Source organism: Dryobates pubescens, chromosome 13 (assembly GCF_014839835.1).
Source record: "Dryobates pubescens isolate bDryPub1 chromosome 13, bDryPub1.pri, whole genome shotgun sequence".
In the NCBI taxonomy this organism is placed as follows: domain Eukaryota; kingdom Metazoa; phylum Chordata; class Aves; order Piciformes; family Picidae; genus Dryobates; species Dryobates pubescens.
In genome coordinates, this window is record NC_071624.1 from 12,508,189 (window position 1) to 12,529,431 (window position 21,243).

General features: G+C 41.1%; 1 protein-coding gene across 1 annotated transcript; it reads left to right on the forward strand.

Annotated features, from left to right (window-relative positions):
- Nucleotides 1-535: 535 nt before the first annotated feature.
- On the forward strand, nucleotides 536-19,881 carry DCUN1D1 (defective in cullin neddylation 1 domain containing 1). The gene is made up of 7 exons (XM_054166229.1): nucleotides 536-663; nucleotides 9,225-9,441; nucleotides 10,677-10,845; nucleotides 11,503-11,633; nucleotides 16,280-16,362; nucleotides 16,597-16,693; nucleotides 18,153-19,881. Exons 1-7 carry the CDS (start codon nucleotides 661-663, stop codon nucleotides 18,230-18,232), a joined length of 780 nt encoding a protein of 259 aa, XP_054022204.1. The 5' UTR covers nucleotides 536-660; the 3' UTR covers nucleotides 18,233-19,881.
- Nucleotides 19,882-21,243: the final 1,362 nt, after the last annotated feature.

Below are 21,243 nucleotides of genomic sequence, written 5' to 3' on the forward strand. Positions count from 1 at the left end.
GCGAGCCTGGCGTAGCAGGGAACGGTTGCTCCACCGCACGTGTTCACACCGAGCCCTCGCTAAGAGTTCCCATTTGGGGTATTTAAGAACGTTCAGAGTTTTTCCGACAGAAAAGCGGGCGCGCAGCGACCACAGGTCCCGGGGTAAGGAGATGGGGTGAAGGAGAGGAGTATGTAAGAAATCGGGCAGCAACGCGGGCGGCCCACGCCCCTCGGAGGGCGGCAAGACCCCACCGAACCTGGCTGCTGCCACAGCAGCGCCTCTCCTCGCCCCAACCCGTAATAACACGGAGGACAGCAGGGCACCATTCCCCTCCCTCGGGCCGAGCCACCCCGATGCGGCTCCCCCCACTTGGGCTGCGTGGGACGACATTCGCGCCTCAGCCCCAAGCACCGCGTTGCGGTCGCCGGCCGCACCCGGGGAAACCCGGTCGGGCCAGGGGCCGCCCCCCGGTGCAGGCTCCCGCCCGTTGCGCCTCTACCGCGCAGAGCCGGCTCCCCGCGCGGGGGATGAGCCGCACTGCGCATGAGCGGGAGGCGGCGGAAGGGCCCGTGAGGAGCCGGGAGCTGCCGCCGCCGGAGGAAGCCGTTGCCGCCGCCGTCGCCGCCGCCCTCAGTCTCCGCCTGAGCCGGGAGGGAAGAGGCCTGCACAGCCCTCAACATGGTGAGCTCCCTCTCGGGTCGCCTTTTGGCCCTGCTCGGCGTCTCGGGGCCGGCCCGGCGCGGCGACGCCGCAGGGGCAGCTGGGGCCTAGTCGTGGCAGGCTGGGGTGTCCGGGAGGGGCGAAAGGGCCAGCCCCGGGGACCCCCCAGACGAGGCGTGATGTCCTGGGGCCACGGGCTCCTCGGTTCTCCTACCGAGCGTGGTGGGAAGAGCGTGTGGGGCCCGTGAAGGGTGGTGCGGCTGGCCGGGGCCGCCGGCCGCGGGGCAGACAGGCAAGGAGGCTGTTCTTGTGCAGGGGCGAGCGCCGGGGCCTAGGTGGGGGGCGCTGGGATCCCACGGAGGCCTTCGGCCCGAGGGGATCTGTCTGGCCTTCTCACGGCGAGGAGGTGCTGTCTTGCACTTTGTATGAGTGGACAGGCACCTTTGTACGGGACAGGCATAACAGAGGTGTTCTGTGGGCGGCTTGGTTTGCGCCCTGTGCGGGGTCAGTAACAACCGTAACTAGAGAGGGTGCAGGGGACTGCCAGAAACCAGGGGCTACTTGAAGTTTTAGTCGGGATTTCAGGCGGCTCAGGGCCAATTAAGTGCTGTCAGTTCACTGGGAAACTTAGATATGTTGATCCTTCATGAATTAGGATTATGTTGGAGCAAATCTGGTTTTGGTAAGGCTGCTATTCATATAAGTGGTGAAAAGCAGGACCTATCTCTCTGGCATTTTCTCCATGATGCTTTTTTCCTTGTATCTGAGGATTTGCTGTGCACTGAGTTCAACCGACATTCTTCCTTCTAGAGGGAAGCTGCACTGGTTGGAACAAAATCTGGATTTTTTGTGCACCTGAACAAATGAAAAAGGCATTCTTTAGCCTTAAATAAGGAGAGTACTTAGGTATCTTGCACAGTGTTTTAAGCACCCAGGGCAACATGTTTATAGTCATACTTCTCTATACAACAGTTGTACAGCTGTACAATTTGAAGTAGTACTTTTACGTAGCAGCTCTATTGTCTTAGGAAGGGTGTGAGAGGGAGTCTAAGATCTACTGGTGTACGCTTGTTGGTGTAAAGATATATCATACCCATGGTTAATATTATTCTGGAAAGCAATGTCAGATGCATATTGAAAAAAAAAAAGTCACCTTTAACTGATGGTGTTATATTGGCTTAAAAATGTATTCAGGATTTAAATTAGTGGTGCTTTATGCAGACCTTTCATAAACTTATCACTATGTTACTGGTATATAATTTTTATTTGAATACCTTTAAGTAGATCTTCACTTCATTTTTTTTTAATGGGAGGTTGAAACTAAACTCTGGGTGAAGTTCAGACTGTAGAGGTGTCTTGCTGTAATCTGCAGTTCAGGGACTGTTTGAAAGAGCACTTTGGCAGTAATGTTACACAACTCCTTATACAGACTTTTTTCCATAAAATTCACCTAGAGCTGCCTCGCAGTATATGTAGTGTAGGCATGCAGAATAAATGCACATGCATATATGTACATACATATGTTCTTGGCTGGCTGTGTGGTTAGAAATTTAAATGGAACAATGCTGTAGTAAGTGTCAGTAGAACAGAAATAATGAGGCACATTATTGTGAGAATATCTTTTTGTGAGAAACAGCAGAATCTTCCTTGCTTAGTTTTCTTGGAAATACTTAAGAAGTAGCAGATAGTAGCCTGTGAACAAAAATCTACTGATAGATTGGGAGTTATCAGATTGGAGAGCATCTGAATACTGTATAGTCATGGCCCCAAGCGCAGTTGTTAGGCTCCATGCAAGCAGCTGTTTTCCAGGTTGTGCTTCTTGGCTCTAGCACTCAGGTGAAAGGATGATATAGACACTGAAGTGGGACTAAATGACAGGCTGCAGCCTTTGTAAGAAGTAAATACAGGTATGAATTGTTTCTGGCGCCCAGGTATAGGACTCTGTACCTATACCTATGGCATGTCATAATCTAGGGGAGGTTTAGATTGGATATTAGAGTTTCATTGCTGAAAGAGTGGTCAAGCATCGGAGTGGACGGTCCAAGGAAATGACACAGTGGCCATCTCTGGAAGGGTTCAAAAAATGTGTAGACACTTTATGGTCATGGTGGTGTTAGGTTGATGGTTGGGTTTGATTATCTTAGAGGTCCTTTCCAACTGAAATGGTTATGTGATTATATACGATATATGATCCCCTTTTTAGATAGGGGAAAGAATAGGGAGACTTCTTCATAGAGATCTGAAGATGGCGATCCAGAAACATGGGATTCAACATCTTGTTTTCCTGCTTGTGTGCACTCCTGCTCTGGCAAGTACTTCAAGTGGCTATGTCAGGTTCTGGGGCCGGGTTGGTTGTCCATCACAGCATATGCTGCAGCAGAGGCTTCTGCAGCTGAGGCCTGGCTCCTGCTCATTGCACTGCCAGTAAGAGCATTTCTGGCATTGACTCTCACCAGTGTTCCTACAGGCCGTGGTTTAAGGACAAAGGTTTCCTGGCTTTGAACTGTCTATGTCTAGTACCTGGAAGGGAGGCCATTACAGCAGCCTGTTATGCTCAGTGGCCATTTAGCTAGCTCGAAAAGTGTTTTCTATCCAGTGCTCAGGTACACCACCCTGGCACTGTTCCTTGGATTGCTGATAGCAATCTGCCTTTCTTACGTTTTCATTTGAGCTGAGCAGCAGCTATGGAAGTGGTCTCCTTCACCTTATCTGTTAGTATGTTATTGCTTCATCTCATCACAAGGACAAGTAATGTGCCTGCAAATCAAGACAGAGCAGCAGACCAATCCGTTACACCCTAATCCATCTTCTCTGAGGAGAAGAGCTACTACCTGTATTATTCTGAATGATTTAATGAAGTTAGGGCTTTGTGTGAGTGGCCATATCTTTATCCAGGACCAATTGCTAACTAGATCTCTACTTACACTATTACATTATCCAATTTGAGTTCTCTGAGGAATATTTCTATGGTGATAAATTTATTACTGCAAACCTCAGGTGACAGGAAGTCGTAAAAAATCAGTATTACAAGAATTTCACGTCTGACGCTGTCTTTTGTAATGTTATTGTACTTCATGACATTGTTATGTGGTGTTTAACTCAACAAGCTGTTGTGCAAGGCTGTTTGGTATGGTGGGTATTCATGCTTGTAGCAGTTTGTTGATATTAAATGTTTCGGGGTTTGGTTCTCCTGTAGTAAATCTTGCAGATTCTTGGCATTAGGACAGAGTAGTCTGAGTGCTAGACAAGATGGTGCATGATCTTGTTTCCTTTCCTAGTGTGCTAGAGAACCCTTTGAACTTACACTGTACAATCACTTTTAACTAGGGCCATGAAAAAAATATTCAGGAATATGAACTACTTCGAGAACAAGGTGCGAAATTTATTATGTAGCTCTTGATATTTTACTCCTGTTTCATGGTGCCAATGCAAACACAAAGTATGAATGCAGCTTCTAATAGCTGAATAGAGCTTCTGCTCCAGACCAGAACTAGGAATTATAAACAACTGACAGCTTTATTTTGTCCTTTTTTAATTGAAAAAGTGTAATTTTGGTGCTTCCTTCACCTCTAAGAGTAACATGAATTACCTTAAAAATCTACTGCAACTGCTTCATTCTTCTGACTACCTATATATTGATCTTCTGCGAAGGACCTTCAGCCCATGTGCAAGTACTAAAATGATTTTATCCACTAAAAGAACATCAGAGGTGTAAAAAGCAACTTCAGTTTTATGTTGCCTAGATTATTTTTTTTCCCCCTTTTTGGATTTTATCTCTCAACAGGCCTTTTACATTTCAGAGTTGTATTCTGTTCCACTGCAGACGAGTGGATTCACATCAGTTCAAAATCGAAGTTTAAGAGCATCCTGGCAAGTGTACTTAGTGTGCCCTCTTTTCAAGAAACTGTTGTAGAAAATAAAATGTAGCTGCAGAGCATGTTCATTGACATTACACAGAAACAGTGGCTCTTTGATTGGTTTTGTCTTTACCTTGAATTTTATGTGGGGTTTTTTGGGTAGTATATATATGCATGCCATCACAGTTAGTGGATGTAATTCGGGGTGTTCATGGACTTCCATTGTTTTTACTAACTTCTGTTTTCCTCTCAAAGAAAAATGGTCACAATTTTGCCTTCTAAGCTTTAGCTGTGTATTTTTTGCATGCAAGCAGTAAACAAGATTATGTGCAGGTGTCGTGTTCGTTCCTTTAATGGATACAGCCTAGTGTCAGCCTAGTGTGGAACGATTCAGACATCGTACGACAGCCACATTCTCTTGACCATTAGTGTCATGTAAAGGCACAATGAAATGGACAGTTATGATCTCTGAGGTTATTGCACGAGAAACTCCTTCTGTGTGCAGGCTGAAGTTACTCTGTATGAACTGATGTCACTGGGGTCCTTCGAAAGTGTGAGGATGCTTCCTGCAGCCAGATCTCTTGCTTTAAGTGCAGTTAGTGTAAAAGCCTTGGTATTGTGGAGGTTGATACTGTTTTAGGAAAGGCTTTTACCTGTCACCTGCATGCTTTCCTTTGAGTCCTGATAGAAAAGCCCAGATGTCACAGCGTTCAAATTCTTTTAGTTAGCAGGGGAACTAGCAGGAACCAGATCATCCCTAATCAATTGCTGGGAAGGGAAAGGTAAAAAGCAGTTATTCATTACTCTGCAGTGATGAGTAGAAAAGAAAGTGGAACTAGTTCTTTGGGAGCTGTAGGAGTTTTGGGCAGTGATACTTCCAACTCTTTGTGCCTCTTGTCTATCTGGCAGCTGCATATAACCTTTGAGAAAAGTCCAAGAACAGGATTTTGATTGGAATCCTCAGCTCTCTGCTCCAGGCAGTGAAGGATGAAGGTTGTTACTGTTTCTCATGGGCATTATTCAGGAGACTGGAACCCTCATATGGCCATCAGCTCTCCAGAAAATGTTGATGATTAGTGTGCAGGGCTGATCTTTGAATCTGAAGTGACTAAAAATTGAATGTGGAAGATAAGGAAAAACCACTATGAAGTAAGAGTTGGGAGATAATTTTTAGCACTTTTTATCCCTATGTTGTGAAAGCTTACCCCCCTAGACAGGGAAAATTTCAGTCTGAAAAAAAAATGGGGAAAAAAGCTCATGTTGCCTTTTTTGGTTTGTTTTGTTTGCTTGTTGGGTGTTTGTGTGTGTGGTGGTGTCTGTGTGTTTGAATTAAATTTTTAAGCTTTCTCATCAAAGATGGGCTAATGTCGAATTTGGTACTTCACAGGGAGATGCAAATTTTCATTTAAAATCAATGTTATAGCATCAGATGCTCATGGCAGTGATGTAATTATTGTAGTTTTATGAATCTACATAATATAGCTTTTAATTTGGAGAATTATTCTCTGTTGTAAAAGTAAGTTTTTTTTTCCTCTTATCCAAGGGGTAAGACTTACTAGAAACTCTGTTGCATTTGTTTTCAATTTGGTTTCCATTGGTTTTCACTTGGTATTTTATCCAGACAAGTATCTGTTAAATAAAATTCTATCTTCCCTTTTAACTGGTGTTGAAGTTGAGATATTTTAAATGGATTGCATTGCATTACAGTTCATACAATTGCAGTGTAAGGTATTTGTTGCCTGATGAGTAGAGGATTAAAGGTTGTAGGGTGCTCTGGCTTCTGTATTGCACACTTAAAACAATAATAGACTGTTAGAGCTTGACTTCTAGAAATAGCTCTTGAAAGTGCAGAAGGCTTGGAACCTGTTAGTGCTTGAAGTGTGGGTTTTTAATGTGATGAAAGAAGAGCTATAATAGGATAATAAAAACTCAGCAGTAATTTCATCTCTTGCTGTCCTGTAGTAGGCCTTCAAAGAGTCGTCCAGTCACTTAGGATGTGGGGTGTCTCCCATGTATTGGCAAGGTTCTGTGGAAACATTCATCAAGTATAAAGAAAGGGCTTTGGCATTTCTTCACTAAAAATAAACTCATATTTGCCCAGTAAAAATGGAGTTATTGCAGAAAAAGATTGTCTGAACAGTGTGATTTACTGCATCTTGTGTATTACCAAGTGCTATATTGATGAGTGTCATTAGCTGCTTGACTCTTGGCAAATTCATTGTACTGTTTAAAAAGGCTTTACATTGTTACTGTCACTTAGCCCCAAGCACAGAAGTTTTCATGTGAATATGTAGGATTTAAATTTTATCATAAAAGTTATTTAAGTTCTGATTTATTTATTTATTTTTAAATCTAATAAACTGTCTTCTCCTTTTATGTGCTAACACACAAAACACTATCGTTTGTGGGGTTGGGCATCCACCATGAAGTAAACCTGTTCCTTGACTTTTTGTTGTATGCCATTGCTTTTAGAGTTTACTCTTGTTAGGAGTAGGGCAGACCAAAGCCACTTAAGGTTTTATAGAATACACCCTAAGAAAGGGCTGTGCATACTTATGTGTACTTGTTTAAACAAACCAAACAAAGCCCCTAATGATTAAAGGCATCAGCTTTGTCAGGGGAAAAAAAAAAGGCAAAGCTAAGGTCACAAGTGTGACTGCCCTATAGTGCCCCTGAGTCTGTGGTGATGCAGCAGTAAAAGTGAGTGAAAATCCATTAGTAATTTCTGGAAGTTTTTTCCACCTGGCTTTGTCAGTGATTTTTGTGGAAATTTGAGCTCAGTGTTGTGGGGTGCTGGTGAACTCAAAGCACGCACAGATTGTCAGCAGCAGGGCTTTGCAGGACCTGCCCTAATGGCTTGACTTTTACCTGGAACCACTTACAAAAATCTGACTTTCAGAAACATGTTTGTAGCAGAAGATCCAATGTTCAAAAGACAGACTTGTAACTTTAACTGTAGGGTAGCCCAACTAACATCACAGTGTTTAAGTCTGCAGCTTGTGCTGAAGTTTTGGCTTCTGCTAAGTGGTGTATCTAGAGCGTTGTTCTGGCTTGAAGTTTTATTTATTTAAAGAATCTTAAAGGATATTCATCTGTCTAATATATTATGTGGGCTAATATCAGTTTAAGTCACACATGATGCCCTCATATATATTTTTTTAAATGTGTAGCTGAAGCTGACAGTTTAACTACCGTTACAGATAACCGTGTTCATGTTCACTGCCACAAGCAGCAGAAAACTGATTTTGACTTTTAGGGCAGAGGAGTTTGTGTTCTGAAGCATCTGTTACTTTTTTTTCTAATGATAATGTGATTGGACAGTAATTATCCTTTGGAATGAAGAGCTTGAGCCCATGCTGCTCCTAAACAGTTTGGGTTTTGGCTGAAGATAGTTTATTAGGTTTAGAGACTTTTCTGGCCTTTTTCCCTCCATGCTCCCAGAGAAGGTGCCCTGCACTTGGAAATTAGAATAATTAATAGAATATAGAAGTTTTGATTAGAATGCAAAGTGATCTACAAATGAAATATGCACCATGTAGGAAATCCAATCCTGACTTTAAAGTCAGAACCATGTTGTAGCATTAGGAGTCTTTTTGCTTTGAATGTATTGAGTGAAGTTTAGAACTGGATTTGGTTTTAGTGTAGGAGCTGTACGTGTGGTTACTTTCTTCTCATCATCAGTTCTGTATAACTTAATACCCTTGAAATAATGAGCATGCTTCTCATCAAAAATCTCCTTGGATATCCCTCTACCTGACAAATTACTGGCAGCAAGTTCTCCATTCAGTTTTGCACTAGAGCAGAGAGGGCTGTCTCTCAGTCTGGGCAAGAGGCCTGAAATTCCAAGCTCTCACCTTGGCTATTCACTCCCCTGCCTGCCTCAGGCAAAATTACTTTTTTTTTTACCTTCAGTTGCTGCACCTGTGAAATAGAGACAATGCCTCCTCACAGGAATGTTTTGCAAATTGTGTAGGTGGAGTTGAGGACCTTCAAAATGAAAAAAATCTCTAAAAGAGAGGGAAAAGGAAAAAAAAAAAAAAAAAAAGAAATAAGAAAAAGCCTTTTAAGCTATTTTTGAGCTTATCTCCCTGAAATGGATGACCCAGCCCTGGTGCCTTGCTGCCATCAGGAGGCACGTGGAGAGATCCTGTTCCTGGCAGCATGGTCTCCCCTGCACTAGCTGGCATGTCTGTTAGTTTGGTCAGCTGGGGCTAAATGACTGCCAGCCTCTCCTTCAGGGATGGTGATTAAACCAGCTGTCCTGCTGCATCTGTTGAATCAATCTATCAAATATTTTGATAGCCACGGGCTTTATTTAGGCATCTCAACTGTTCTTTTTTTGGTAGGTGTAGCATTACATCTCCTTTATTAATAGGAGAATGTGGGGGTTGTGTTCATTTTTAAAAACAATAATTGGTTTAAATAAGATGATGTCCCAGCTTGGAGCTGTGTATGAGTTTGCTATGATCTTCAGCTCTCTTTCCAAAGGTGCAATAAGAACACCTGTTTTCTATTGCTTTGATAGCATGATTGTTGTGATAAACTCAACTTTGCTAAAAGGTTTAGTGTGTAGGATGAAGGTAGTTAAAATGTTTTAAATAATTTTTAAGTTGTTGGTTTGAAAATATCTAATTAATACTGATGGTTTGGTGCCATTTTTTTCTTTCTTCCAGTTTAACATATCTAGTTACAGTATTGTCTGGATTTTTTTTTTTTCTTCACTAGAACAAGTTGAAATCATCACAGAAGGATAAAGTGCGTCAGTTTATGGTCTTCACACAATCTAGTGAAAAGACAGCAGTGAGCTGTCTGTCTCAAAATGACTGGAAGTTAGATGTTGCAACAGACAACTTTTTCCAAAACCCTGAACTTTATATACGAGAGAGTGTTAAAGGCTCATTGGACAGAAAGAAGTTAGAACAGTTATATAACAGATACAAAGGTGAGTACCCTGAATTTTAAGGCTTATTTCCTAGTCTCGTGTGTGTGTTCTTAATTACAGTGTATCACTGCAACTCTGCTCCTCTGCTGGCAAATCTTAACCTAGTCTTTCAGATTTGTTTTTCTGTTTACTAATAAAACAAGGTAGTAGGTTTCTACTTCACAAGGATTATATGTAGTTTCTTTGTGTGCTCTAAATATATGCACATTTCTACAAGAGCAGGGTCTGGAACTGGAGTTGGGGGTACAGTCAGTAGCTGTAATGGTTAACATGGGGTTTAGGGGATTGCTTTGGAGAAAGCATATCAGGATTTGCTCCTGACAAACTGGAAGGCTGCATTCTAAGGATGGAGTCTACCTTATTTTTATTCACCTTCTGTTCATTATCAGGTTGTTACAAACAAAACAGAAAAGAAAAAGTCTCTTCATCTGTTACAGAGTCAGTGTTGAACTGATGATATCCTACCACAAATAGTAAAGTGGATTCAGTACTGTACAACAAATTGAGGTTTAGCACTTAGAAATGAATGAGTTTCTGTCAGTTTTCACATGTGTATGTAATCCAAATACCATTTTCCTGAAGTTTTTGTTGGCTTATGTTAGTAGATCTTTGTTAGTGCACTTGAAATGTGAGCATCTCACTTCCAGACCAGATGTTGATTCCTTCATGGAAAGAGGAGTGTGCCTGGCTGACTTGGAATCGGTAATGGGGCAATGTAACTTTCCTCTTGGAGGTTACCAGGTCCAATCTCATGCATGCTGGTGATGCCAGAAAATGCATAAAACTCATGCTGATCATGGGCAGATTTGAATATTTTATCAGTCCAGCTTGCAAATGGACTTTGCAGAATTGTTTATAATGGTACACAGATCACAGCCTTACCAAAGATGCCAATAATTGTGTTGGTGGGAAAAGGACCACTGTTCTCTGTGTAGAATGAGTCAGAATATCATGTGTATTATTAGGCAGAAAACAAATGTTTGTGGTGCTTTTGTCTCTCAATGAAAATAACATAAGCTTCATTGTGTGGGAGGCTTTATTGTAGTAACTGCCTCGATTGTTAAAGCCTAACCATTGAAAATACTAATTTAATTTTGTTTTCAAAATAGCCACTTAAAAGGGCTGATCCCCAAAATGGCTATGTGAAAATGTTTGCCTATCTTAAATACACTTGTTAAATAACTGAGCTCTTCCAGCAATCTGCTTTTCTTGATACTTACTTTTATATCTTAAAGATCCTCAAGATGAAAATAAAATTGGTATAGATGGCATACAGCAGTTTTGTGATGATTTAGCTCTTGACCCAGCCAGCATTACTGTGCTCATCATTGCATGGAAATTCCGAGCTGCAACACAGTGTGAATTTTCAAAGCTGGAATTTATGGATGGAATGACTGAGCTGGGGTAAGTGTGCAGTAAGTATTAGACACTGACAGTGTAATCCGGTGCCAGAAACTGGAATGTCTGTTGAAACAGCCCTGTTATGGGGCGTTCACCATCACTTTGTCCTTTTACACTTCAGAGACTTTTCAGAGCCTAGTGTGCTTGTCTGTTTCTAAACCCCACCTGTCTATGTGCCAGATGCTTAGTGACTAAGAAGTGGGAGGCAAATTTGAGCACCACTTGCTGTGGCTGATTTCAGTTAGTTCCTGCAGAGCTACTTGGGTAGGTAAGGCAAGGATGTCCAGATGCAGTGTGGCGACAGGTTGGACTCGATGATCCTCGAGGTCTCTTCCAACCTTAGTGATACTGTGACACTGTGATACCTGGACTTTTCTCTGCCTGGTGAGAATGCAGTGGTGGTCTTCACATTTGTCTAAAATCTCATGGATTATAGAACTTGCTGTATCAGCTAGTTTGTGCAAGTAGCAATGTAAAAGAGGTAACAGCAAAGAAATGAAACCGTTGTGTAGGTGCTCATTAATTAAAAGCTTCCTGAATTTTGTTTTGATAGTTGTACTGCATTCCACCAAATTGTATAAATTCTTGTTTAAGTTCTAATGCATATTTTATAGCAAAATGGATGATACACAAATGAACATGCTATTTTTTAAAATGCAGATGTGACAGCATAGAAAAACTGAAGGCCCAGATTCCTAAAATGGAACAAGAATTGAAAGAGCCAGGAAGATTTAAGGATTTTTATCAGTTTACCTTCAACTTTGCAAAGAATCCAGGACAGAAAGGTTTAGGTATGTATTCTTAATCATTTGTTTGTGGATGTGGGAAGTGACTGATTAAAGCAGTAAGAGTATTATTGTGATCCAATGAATCTGAAGGACAACCACCCTTGGGAACAGAAGCAGCTTTCTGTTGTGAAGGACAGATGTCAATTTAAGGTGTTCAAACTGAGAGAAAAGTCTGCATCGTTAATACAGACTACAAAACTGAATGAGAGGGGGTTTATTCCTTCATTAATTGTGTGCAACTCTAAGAAAGCACAGTGGATTATGGTCTTAGGTTAAAGGCACGGTGATACCACTTAGAATTTGCAGCACTGAGCAGCTTAATTGAATTTTCACTTTTAGGATGAACTTAAGCTGTAAAACTGATTTCCCTGTAAGCACACTTGTACAATCTGTTATAACATCTAAAATGCTTGTAAATGTCTTGGCAAAATAGAGTTGGAAGAGTACAAATGGCTTTCTGTATCGCAGTCCGGATGCCTCTTGTTGTGCCATTGGTAATAGGTGCCTAGGTGCCCATCTGCAGCCTTTATTGGTTTTTCCACAGCTCACTGAATGTTTTGTTGCTTTTTTTCATTATGTCAGAGCACTTGGGTTGATTGTGCTTTGATAGTGCAGCAGGTGAAATACAAGAATCAGTTATTGAAAATAATGACAGAACACCACAGTTCTGATGAAACTGGCTGCCCAGGGGGGTTGTGGAGTCTCCCTCCAGAGATATTCAAGACCCATCTGGATGCTTTGCAGTGTGATCTGGTATAGCTGATCCTGCTCTGCTGGGGGGGTTGGACTAGATGATCTCTCAAGGTCCCTTCCAGCCCCTAACATTCTGTGATTCTGTGAACATGCTGAAGAAACTGTAGATATCTTTAGTCAAAACAGCAAAAATAATGGAACAAAAATTTCTTGCAAGAAATTGCATTGGCTAACCAGAATGCATGTTCATTGATATACAGTGTAGTTGAGACGTTAGCCATAACCAGTATGTTATGACTCTCTGACTGTTAACTTCTCAGAGCAGTTAGCTTAAGAAGAAATAAAATACTGAATGGCCAGTAAGTTCTTCCATGGCAACTTCTGCATTTATTTTTCTCAGCAATGGAAATACCTTAAACAGGCTGCCACAGACCAGCTTTGTATTCTTGTGCTGTGAAAAGATGAGCATTCTGCTCTGGCTTTATTGTCTTTTATAGGTGCATCAACCTCTGACTTAAAACATTTAAAAACAAATAAGAACTTATTAATTCATTTTCTTTTTTAGGTTATTACAATAAAGAAAATGTCAGCAGTTACTGAATGGTGAGAAGGTAGAAGTTAGGTTATGGAGAATGTCAGTGTGGAATCAGTTCTGCAGTGTGAATGGTTGCAGGATTTAGTTTGGAGGTTCTTTTATGGTTTCCATTGTGACATTGTAGCATTTGACAACAATCTTAACAGTTTTACACAAGGAATATTTTGCAGAATATCTGTAAGGTGGTAAAAGTGAAATGACAACTTACAGTGATAGCATAGGTACATGATCTTTTTTAATTCATTTTCTCAAAGTTTCACAACAGCAGAACTGTTTGATGGAGTACTTGCCTCCTTGTTTTCTTCTCCATACTTCTAAGGTATCAGGAAAGGTTGCATTATTTTTCTGAGTATCTCCCCTTCCTGCCCTCCCCCCCACCAAAAAAAAAAGAGCCCCAAATCTTCCTGGGTATCCCAGATAGACTTCAGTTAAAAATTATTTACAGGAAAAACCAAGTCACTTGCTTTATTCCTCATTCATCTAGAAGCTGCTTTATCCAGGTTATGCTCTAACAAAGACAAATACAGTTTTCTCAGTTCCATATAGCATATATATAGTATAAGAATTGGTTAGATTTTTGTTTGTGTTTTTAACTTTGGGTCTGGAAATTATGTAGAACTGGTCTTAGCTTCTGGATGCTTACCAGCCCTTTTGATGCCAGTAAATACACAGTTCTAGGCATGAATTTACAGTAGGGCAGAATAATTCTGGTAAACCCTGAAGCAAAAGAATATTGGGAGAAGTTCAGTGCAGAAAAGTAAGTGCTTCCAGTTAGGCAATTAATTTTGGAGTTTCTAAGTAGCTGCTTGTAAGAACTTGCAAATTGATTTTAATGTATATTGGCCTAATCATACAAACACTGTGTAGTAGTTCAGGCACAGCTCTGGAAACATTTCCTCTGCATAATTCCTTACTACTGTGTTAATTCTATGGATGTCTTGAAAGTTTTTGTGATCTTTACATACCATTTGAGAATACCTTTCAGCTGATGTTCATCTCAAACACTCTTTGCTTCTCTTGCATCTCTCTGGACAAAACTCAGAGCATATATTTTCTGACTTTCATATTTGATCCATGAGGACCTTTCATAGAATCGGTAAGGTTGGAAAAGACCTCAGAGATCATCCAGTCCAACCTGTCACCCAACACCTCATGACTAACTAAACCACGGCTTCAAGTGCCACGTCCAATCCTTTTTTGAACACCTCCAGGGATGGTGATTCCACCACCTCCCTGGGCAGCACATTCCAATGGCCAATCACTCTTTCTGTGAAGAACTTTCTCCTCACCTTGAGCCTAAACTTCCCCTGGTGCGGCTTGAGACTGTGTCCTCTTGTTCTGGTGCTGCTTGCCTGGAAGAAGAGACCAACCCCCACCTCTCTACAACCTCCTTTCAGGTAGTTGTAGAGAGCTCAGGTAGTTTCACTTATGAAAATCTAAAATGATATCTGTACTTTCCACTTGTGTGATTTGATGAAACTTCTTTTAAAACATGCAGTGTGTCCTAAGGCCTTCATGCTTTTACATTTTGGGACTTAACACAATGAGTTTGAAGTTGCAGCTTCCTGAGACCTGTTTTTCCAAGGGTTTGATCACCCACTAGAACAGTCCCCAGGTCCTACAAGCATGTCAGAAGCGCACGGTTTGTGTATAAACCACTGTAAATATGCAGCAACTTGGTAACTGTGCATTTTTGTGTATGCCTGCTATTAACACATTACAAGTAAACAAAACTTACTGTTCTAATCTCTTCCCTTGAGGAACTGATCAGCTTAATCTGAAGTTTGTATCTGCTCAGGTTTAGAAGACCATACTTGTAGTTGAAAGCTGAAGTGCATAATTTGTGTGTCTGAATCTTCTGTTGAAGAGCGATACCTAAGATTAACACTCTTAAACAAGTTGTTACTTTCACGTACAGCTTATTTACTGAGGAGTGGTGACAGAACTTTAAAACGTCTCTGCTGCTCAAAGCTCAAATTTGCTCTTTTGTCTGAAGTCACACCCCTTTGCAACTGCTGGAAAATCCTTCCACAGATTTTGTGCTTTGGTCCCATCACTGTCTGTTTTCCCTCCAGCAATGCAGAGTTCTTGCCTTGTTTTGTTTGCAGTTGATTGCACCTCTAAGATTCTGGTGTCTGGGGGAAGGGAGTGGCTTTCTTGGGTTGTGGGTTTTTTCCTTTCTTCTGAGGTGCAGTTATGCACTGCTTCTCTCTGCTCTCACAAGGCGTTTGTTGGTGGAAGAAGTATTGCTAGGCTGCAGAACATGAGAGGAGGTCACTTAATTAAGCATTTTGGGGTCACTGTGTGTACTCCATGCTGGATAATGAACTCTCTAAGGTCACCGTTGGTAGCATTTTGCAGTATGGTACAGAGGTCCTTGGTAGTTCATTGAGATCACGCTAGGTAGAGGTTTAGAACTTGGATACGTAGCTTTCTTAGGGCAGCTAACACATTGCCATATGCCACTAATAAAGAGTCAGTGCATGTCAGTTTAGCCTTTGGCAGATAGCAGGGGGCCAGTTGCTCTCTCTCCCTCCATGCTGGACTAACCAGTCTGTTCTAACTGCAGCACAGTAACAGCACCTGCTGACGACAGCAGCACACAGTTGCCTGACAAGGCAGTAAACTGTCCTCCTTCCTCAAGGGTCTTTCCCTGACAAACAGATTCAAACCAAGCAAGAACTTAACAGGAGTCTTTGGAAGAAAAATAAAACCTGAAACAACAGCTAGAAATGCACACTAAATAAAAAAAAACCCCAAACCCTCAAAACTGCACCCCTCTGAAGAAAGACCCAAAACTCCCAAACCAACCATCAACCATCTGCTTGCGCAGTCCTTAAAAAGAGCTTTTCAAAAGGAAACCTTATTGATAAGATGAGCACTTGCCAAAATCATTACAAAGCCAGCACCTGTGACATGGTTGCTTTAAAAATGAAATCCTGAAATGCTAGCTTGGTATAAATTGTATTTTATATATAAAAACCCAATAATACAGCAGATCTTAGTACAGAATTCTGCAGACTTTCAGGTCGATAGGATTCTAAGAAGCCTGTCAGTGAATTTTAACTAAAGGGTTGTTAGGTAGCAAAAGACATATGAAGTATGTCTTATGTGTCTTGGATATTGGTAGATACTAAGATGGGCAATGTTCACTTCTATATATTTGAGTGATGATACCAAAAAGCTACAAAACACTTGTGTGAAACTTGGTTTGTGGTTGCCTTCATGGATCCATGAGTATGTTTACATTAGATGAATCTTTTCACCTTTATTCACTGTATGGTTCACCTAGTGTTAGATACCTGTGGAGATGCTGTATTTGAACTGTAATCTCTAAAAGTAATATATTTTAATATTACAGATTTAGAAATGGCCATTGCCTACTGGAATTTAGTACTTAATGGAAGATTTAAATTTCTAGACTTGTGGAACAAATTTTTGTTGGTAAGTTAAAATCTTTACATAAACTGGACTGCAGCATTTTCAAACCATGGAAGATAAATGTGTTTAAATTTATGGAATAGATTAAGTGACCCAAATCCCAGATACTACATTTCATAATGTGGATAAGAGAAATATATTTTGGGGCTGTGGACTTGTCCAAGACAGTGAAAAGAAATGTCTGTAAGAGCCTTTTATTTATTGTATTAAAATACCAATTTTCCACCCTCCAAACAGGAACATCATAAAAGATCTATTCCTAAGGATACCTGGAACCTTCTTCTAGACTTTAGTACAATGATAGCAGATGATATGTCTAACTATGATGAGGAAGGTAAACATTTCCATTTTCTTTCATTAACTTCTGTGTTTTATGCTACATTTATTACTGTGTATCTGCTTTGGCACAGCTGGCTAATGGCAGCCTAATTAGAATGTCACTGGTGATCGAAAGCTCAGGGAGAGCTGCTCTAGTGCATGTTGTTAACATCTGCTTGTTACTGCACCTTAAAAAGAGGAATGCTGAAACTTTCTTAAATCCATTTCCATTTTTTTTCATCTGTCTGAGTTCAAGGGCTAATTCTTTATTGGACAAACCCTGGTATTTGTCCATTTAAATCAGTGCAGTTCTTGATATCTTCAACTAAGTAATTGATTTCATGGCCTGTGCAATTCTTTGCAGGGTCCCTTGGTTGTTGCATTTATTAGCTGAGAATGGTTTTGGTTGCTTCAGTTTGTGAAGGGTGGACATGTAATAATACGAAAATGAAGCTGGCAGCGTAGAGGAATTGCTAGGCATAAGCAATAATTTATCCAATGTGTTTCTTGTAAACTTCTGTATTGATCTTTCCTCTTCCAGTCCATCTGTAGCCAAGAACAGCTAATTATCTTCAGTCGTTGGCAGCAGATCAGTTCAGTGAGTGGAGGAAACTGTAAACTTCTGATACTTCCAGAGCAGAGGGGAGCAAACTTCTACAACTTTAGTAATTAAGGACAGTTCTCATTCCCTTATCATCGAGCTGCCCACAAGAAATAAATGCAGTTTAGAAAGATTAAAGGCAGAAAACAGGATTTAATGATAATTTAAGGGGGGAGGAAAAAACCAGCTTGGCCCACAATTGTTTTTAACCTTCACGTACCGTCACGCACCTGACTGGGGACTTCTTTGGGTTTGTCTGCCTGTAATATGTAAAATCACTGATGTACATTTTGACTACCTCTTGGTGAGGATTACAAAGGATTCTTATCTAGTGTTGCAGATCCAGCCTGCTAGGGCCTTCTGCTGCGTTGCTGGCAAGCAGAGCACACGGTGCTGTTTGGGTAGCACCAAGGATGCTAGCACTGCATTCGTGTGAACTCAGAGGACCAGCAGTAAATGCTCTGCTGTGTTTCGATGTGCTGCTGCTCACAGCATAGAAGGCTACATCCAAGGTTCAGTCAAGTTCTGGTATTACAAACAGGATGGATTTAAGTTAGAATTTATGTCAGCTTTTTTCCTTCCCCCACCCCCCCTCATTTGTCAGTGCTTTTCCCATCCCCCCTTTTCTTTTTTAACAGAAGGTTGAAGGCAGTATGACCCCTGAAAGGGATGTGTATTAACTGGGGTTAAAGGAAGTAGAGATTTGTCACCAGCTCTTAAATTTCAAGCAAGGAAAGCAAATGAATATGAATATGAAACCGTGCCTAGTTAAGAGTGGAAAGCAAATTCCTTGTTTAGATCTGAAGCTCTAACAGAAATGCTGTGTTGAACTGAGTTCTTACGTTCTTGTCGTTTTGGGTTTTTTCCCTTTTAGGAGCATGGCCAGTTCTTATTGATGACTTTGTGGAATTTGCACGCCCTCAAATTGCTGGGACAAAAAGTACGACAGTGTAGCACTAAAGGACCTTTCTAGAGTGTACATAGTCTGTACAAATACCTGAAATGGAAAATTGCACAGTCAATTTCTGCTGGCTGGACTGAACTGAAGATCAATCCTCACAATTATGGCTGAGGGTTGAGACAAACCTTTAAGGATACATCTTGGACCATATCATATTTCATTCTTCTACGGGTGGTTCGGGCTTTTCTTCTAGTCTGGACCGCTCTTGCCCGTTCAAATTCCGCCATTGTGGATTTCATCATGGATTTTGGTTTTCTGGGGGTTTGTTTTGTTTTGTTTTTTTCTTTGGTGGACCACCCTTAGTTCCATCTCCCATAAGTCCTAGAAGCTTAATAATTATTTGGAGGTTTCTGGTTTTACATAAAGCACAATGCTGGTCATCATCAGACAACCGTTGTGTGGCATATGAATTGCATAGCTCAACATCAACACCAGTTTTTAAAAGAATCCTTAAATATACACTTGGGGCTAGTTGCAAAGACTGCATCGATAGCACTTCCTGTCAGAGTGATATATTTAAGTGTGCTGGGTCCGCTCTTCTTTTTTTCCTTTCTGGAGAAGTACAGGTAATGTCTCAGTGAGTTGGAGTATCTGGTTCAAAACAATTGCAGAAATAACCAAGCAAACCCGAGGTGGTTGATCCTGGGATATCTAGGTGCCTATCTGAATGGTTTGATTGTACATCGGCTGGCTGCGAGAGTGGGCGAAGCACGACGCAACTACTGTGCACTTCCAGCACCCGCGCGTGATGTTCCAGCTGGCCGTCAGTGAGCCTCGTTGAGATAAGCTGTGTGTGTCATGATAGACTCTAATGCTCTCTAGGTTATTCTCTAAGAATGCAGATCTCATTACAGTTTTGAAATGCTTACGTCTGCCCAAGAAAGGTTTTTTCATTTCTGTGGAAATCTCAGACTTGAGTATAATGAATTTGTCGTAAATGTTTGCTACACAGTACAGTATTTTAAATCAAGACATGTAAATGTTTATGGGTGAGGTGTGATGAAGCAAATGGCCCTGTTGTACCCGAAGCTGGGGAGTTTGATGTGAATCTAGGTTTTGAAACCGTTATCCTGAGAAGAAAGCTGAATCTTTGTAACACACAGGTACTGCCATCATGGATGACACACGTTTTTTAAATGGTTTTCATGAGCTTCCCTTACATGGACATATCACTGTGGTTGCCAAATACAGAAATGAAGAGTAAAGCCTTCCCTAGCCAGCACAGATCAGATAGGAAATAGTGCGCTGGCTTTGTCTGCTTAAATTATGTTGTGGATCATCACTACTTCTTAACTCAATAGCTGCATTTAACTCAATCAGGTTCATTTGTTCAAGTTTTATCAGATACAGTTTTCCATTATTTTTAATATTACAAGAGCTCTTGAGCTGCTTTTGTGCTAAACATGGTCTTTTGCTCCTCAGTTACTTGTGAAGAGCTCTGATAAATAACTGCTCTGTAAACAAGCTGGAAAATGCCAAGCTCCAGGAGCAAAGACAGACCATAGTTACAAGTAAGGATAGAGGCTTAAGTCCATGCTCTAAATAATCCCATGATAAAGTCAGAGTTCTTCTTGCAGTGTAATTGGTACTTGCACTAAACAGCAGAACACTTTTATGCAGATGCAAAAGGCATTTTAGAATTATTGACTATTGAAACTGCAAAAAATTGTAATCTGTGCTCTCTGAGGTTGTCCCCAAGGCCAGCACCCCTCAGATCAGAGCCCTTGAGAGAAAAGCCCCGTGTGCATTCATTTTCAAGGACACCGTTCCGTAGAAACATTGCAGACTTCCTCCAGCTACTGGAATTGGCTATGCCAAAAACAAAAGAGTGTGTTTTGCTGCTTTCAGTATTTCCTTTTCTCAATTTTGTGTAAATAGAAATAGGGACTTGAAATTATGGGGGAAGGGGATGTGGACAGAAGGTCTACACACTATCTCTGCCTGCTGTTTTCTGTCTTGAGGGTTTTGGTCCAGTTTCAAGGGTGGGGTGCTTTTGGAGAGGAGAGCTGACTTGCTTTTTGTCCCACTACAGACTTGGCCCTCCAAAAAGCCTGAGATTGGGTAGCAGCCTAAGGCCGTGGTGTTTTAAAGACTATTCCTTTTGAATGCAAGATCTTTTCAACAGACTTAAGTGTTGTCATCAGTTTGGTACTACATGCTTATAATTACTGTGTAATTATAAAGAAATACATAAACCTTTGAGTCATTATGTTGCAGAAAAGGGTTATTTGTGCTATGATGGCATCTGAAGAGTTTGTCTGAACAAGTGACTGAAGTTGAAAGAAGCATTGATTAACAGGGTGTTGTTCTAAGGACAGAATGCCTGGTTACAGGAACTATTTTGTATTGAGACGTGCTCAGATGTGGCCATGTGGGGTTTTTTTTTCTCCTTTATATATTTGTGTGGTTTTTCTTCCCCCCACCCCTTTTGTTTTTTTTTTTCCCCTAAGAATGCAGACAGCTGCTTCCTTGGATTGCTTTAAGTCGTTAAGTGCTTATGTCTTCAATTTGGTGAGCTCCCCTTAAACGGATCGGTTTGATTTTTGCCAAACGTCAAGAGCGAGGCGGCGAAGAACACCAAGTTTGTAACCTGTTTTTATACATGAAACGTGTACAAAATTAGAAGTGCCCTGATTATAAAACACTTAATCTTGAGATTATATTTAGTAAAAAACCATCATTTACATATCTCTGTAAGTTCAAATGTAACTTCTTACAATCCCTCTCATTACCAACAGAGGCAATAAAGCTCCAGTGAAATTGCCATGACTAAGTCTTCTCATGCATTGTTTCAGTCTATTCTTTGGCAGATGGCTCTAGAATGCGCTTTTATAAAAGCAAGGGGGGACGAAGCTGTATGGAATGCTTCTCTTTGCAGTAGTGAGTAGTTTTTGGGGGAGGCAAAAGGTGTCAGAACTGCTCCACCACCTTGCCTACAAACCCAATTTGTTTACAAACCCCAAAGGGAGCTGATCTTTCCCAGCCATGCTGCATTGCCATGACC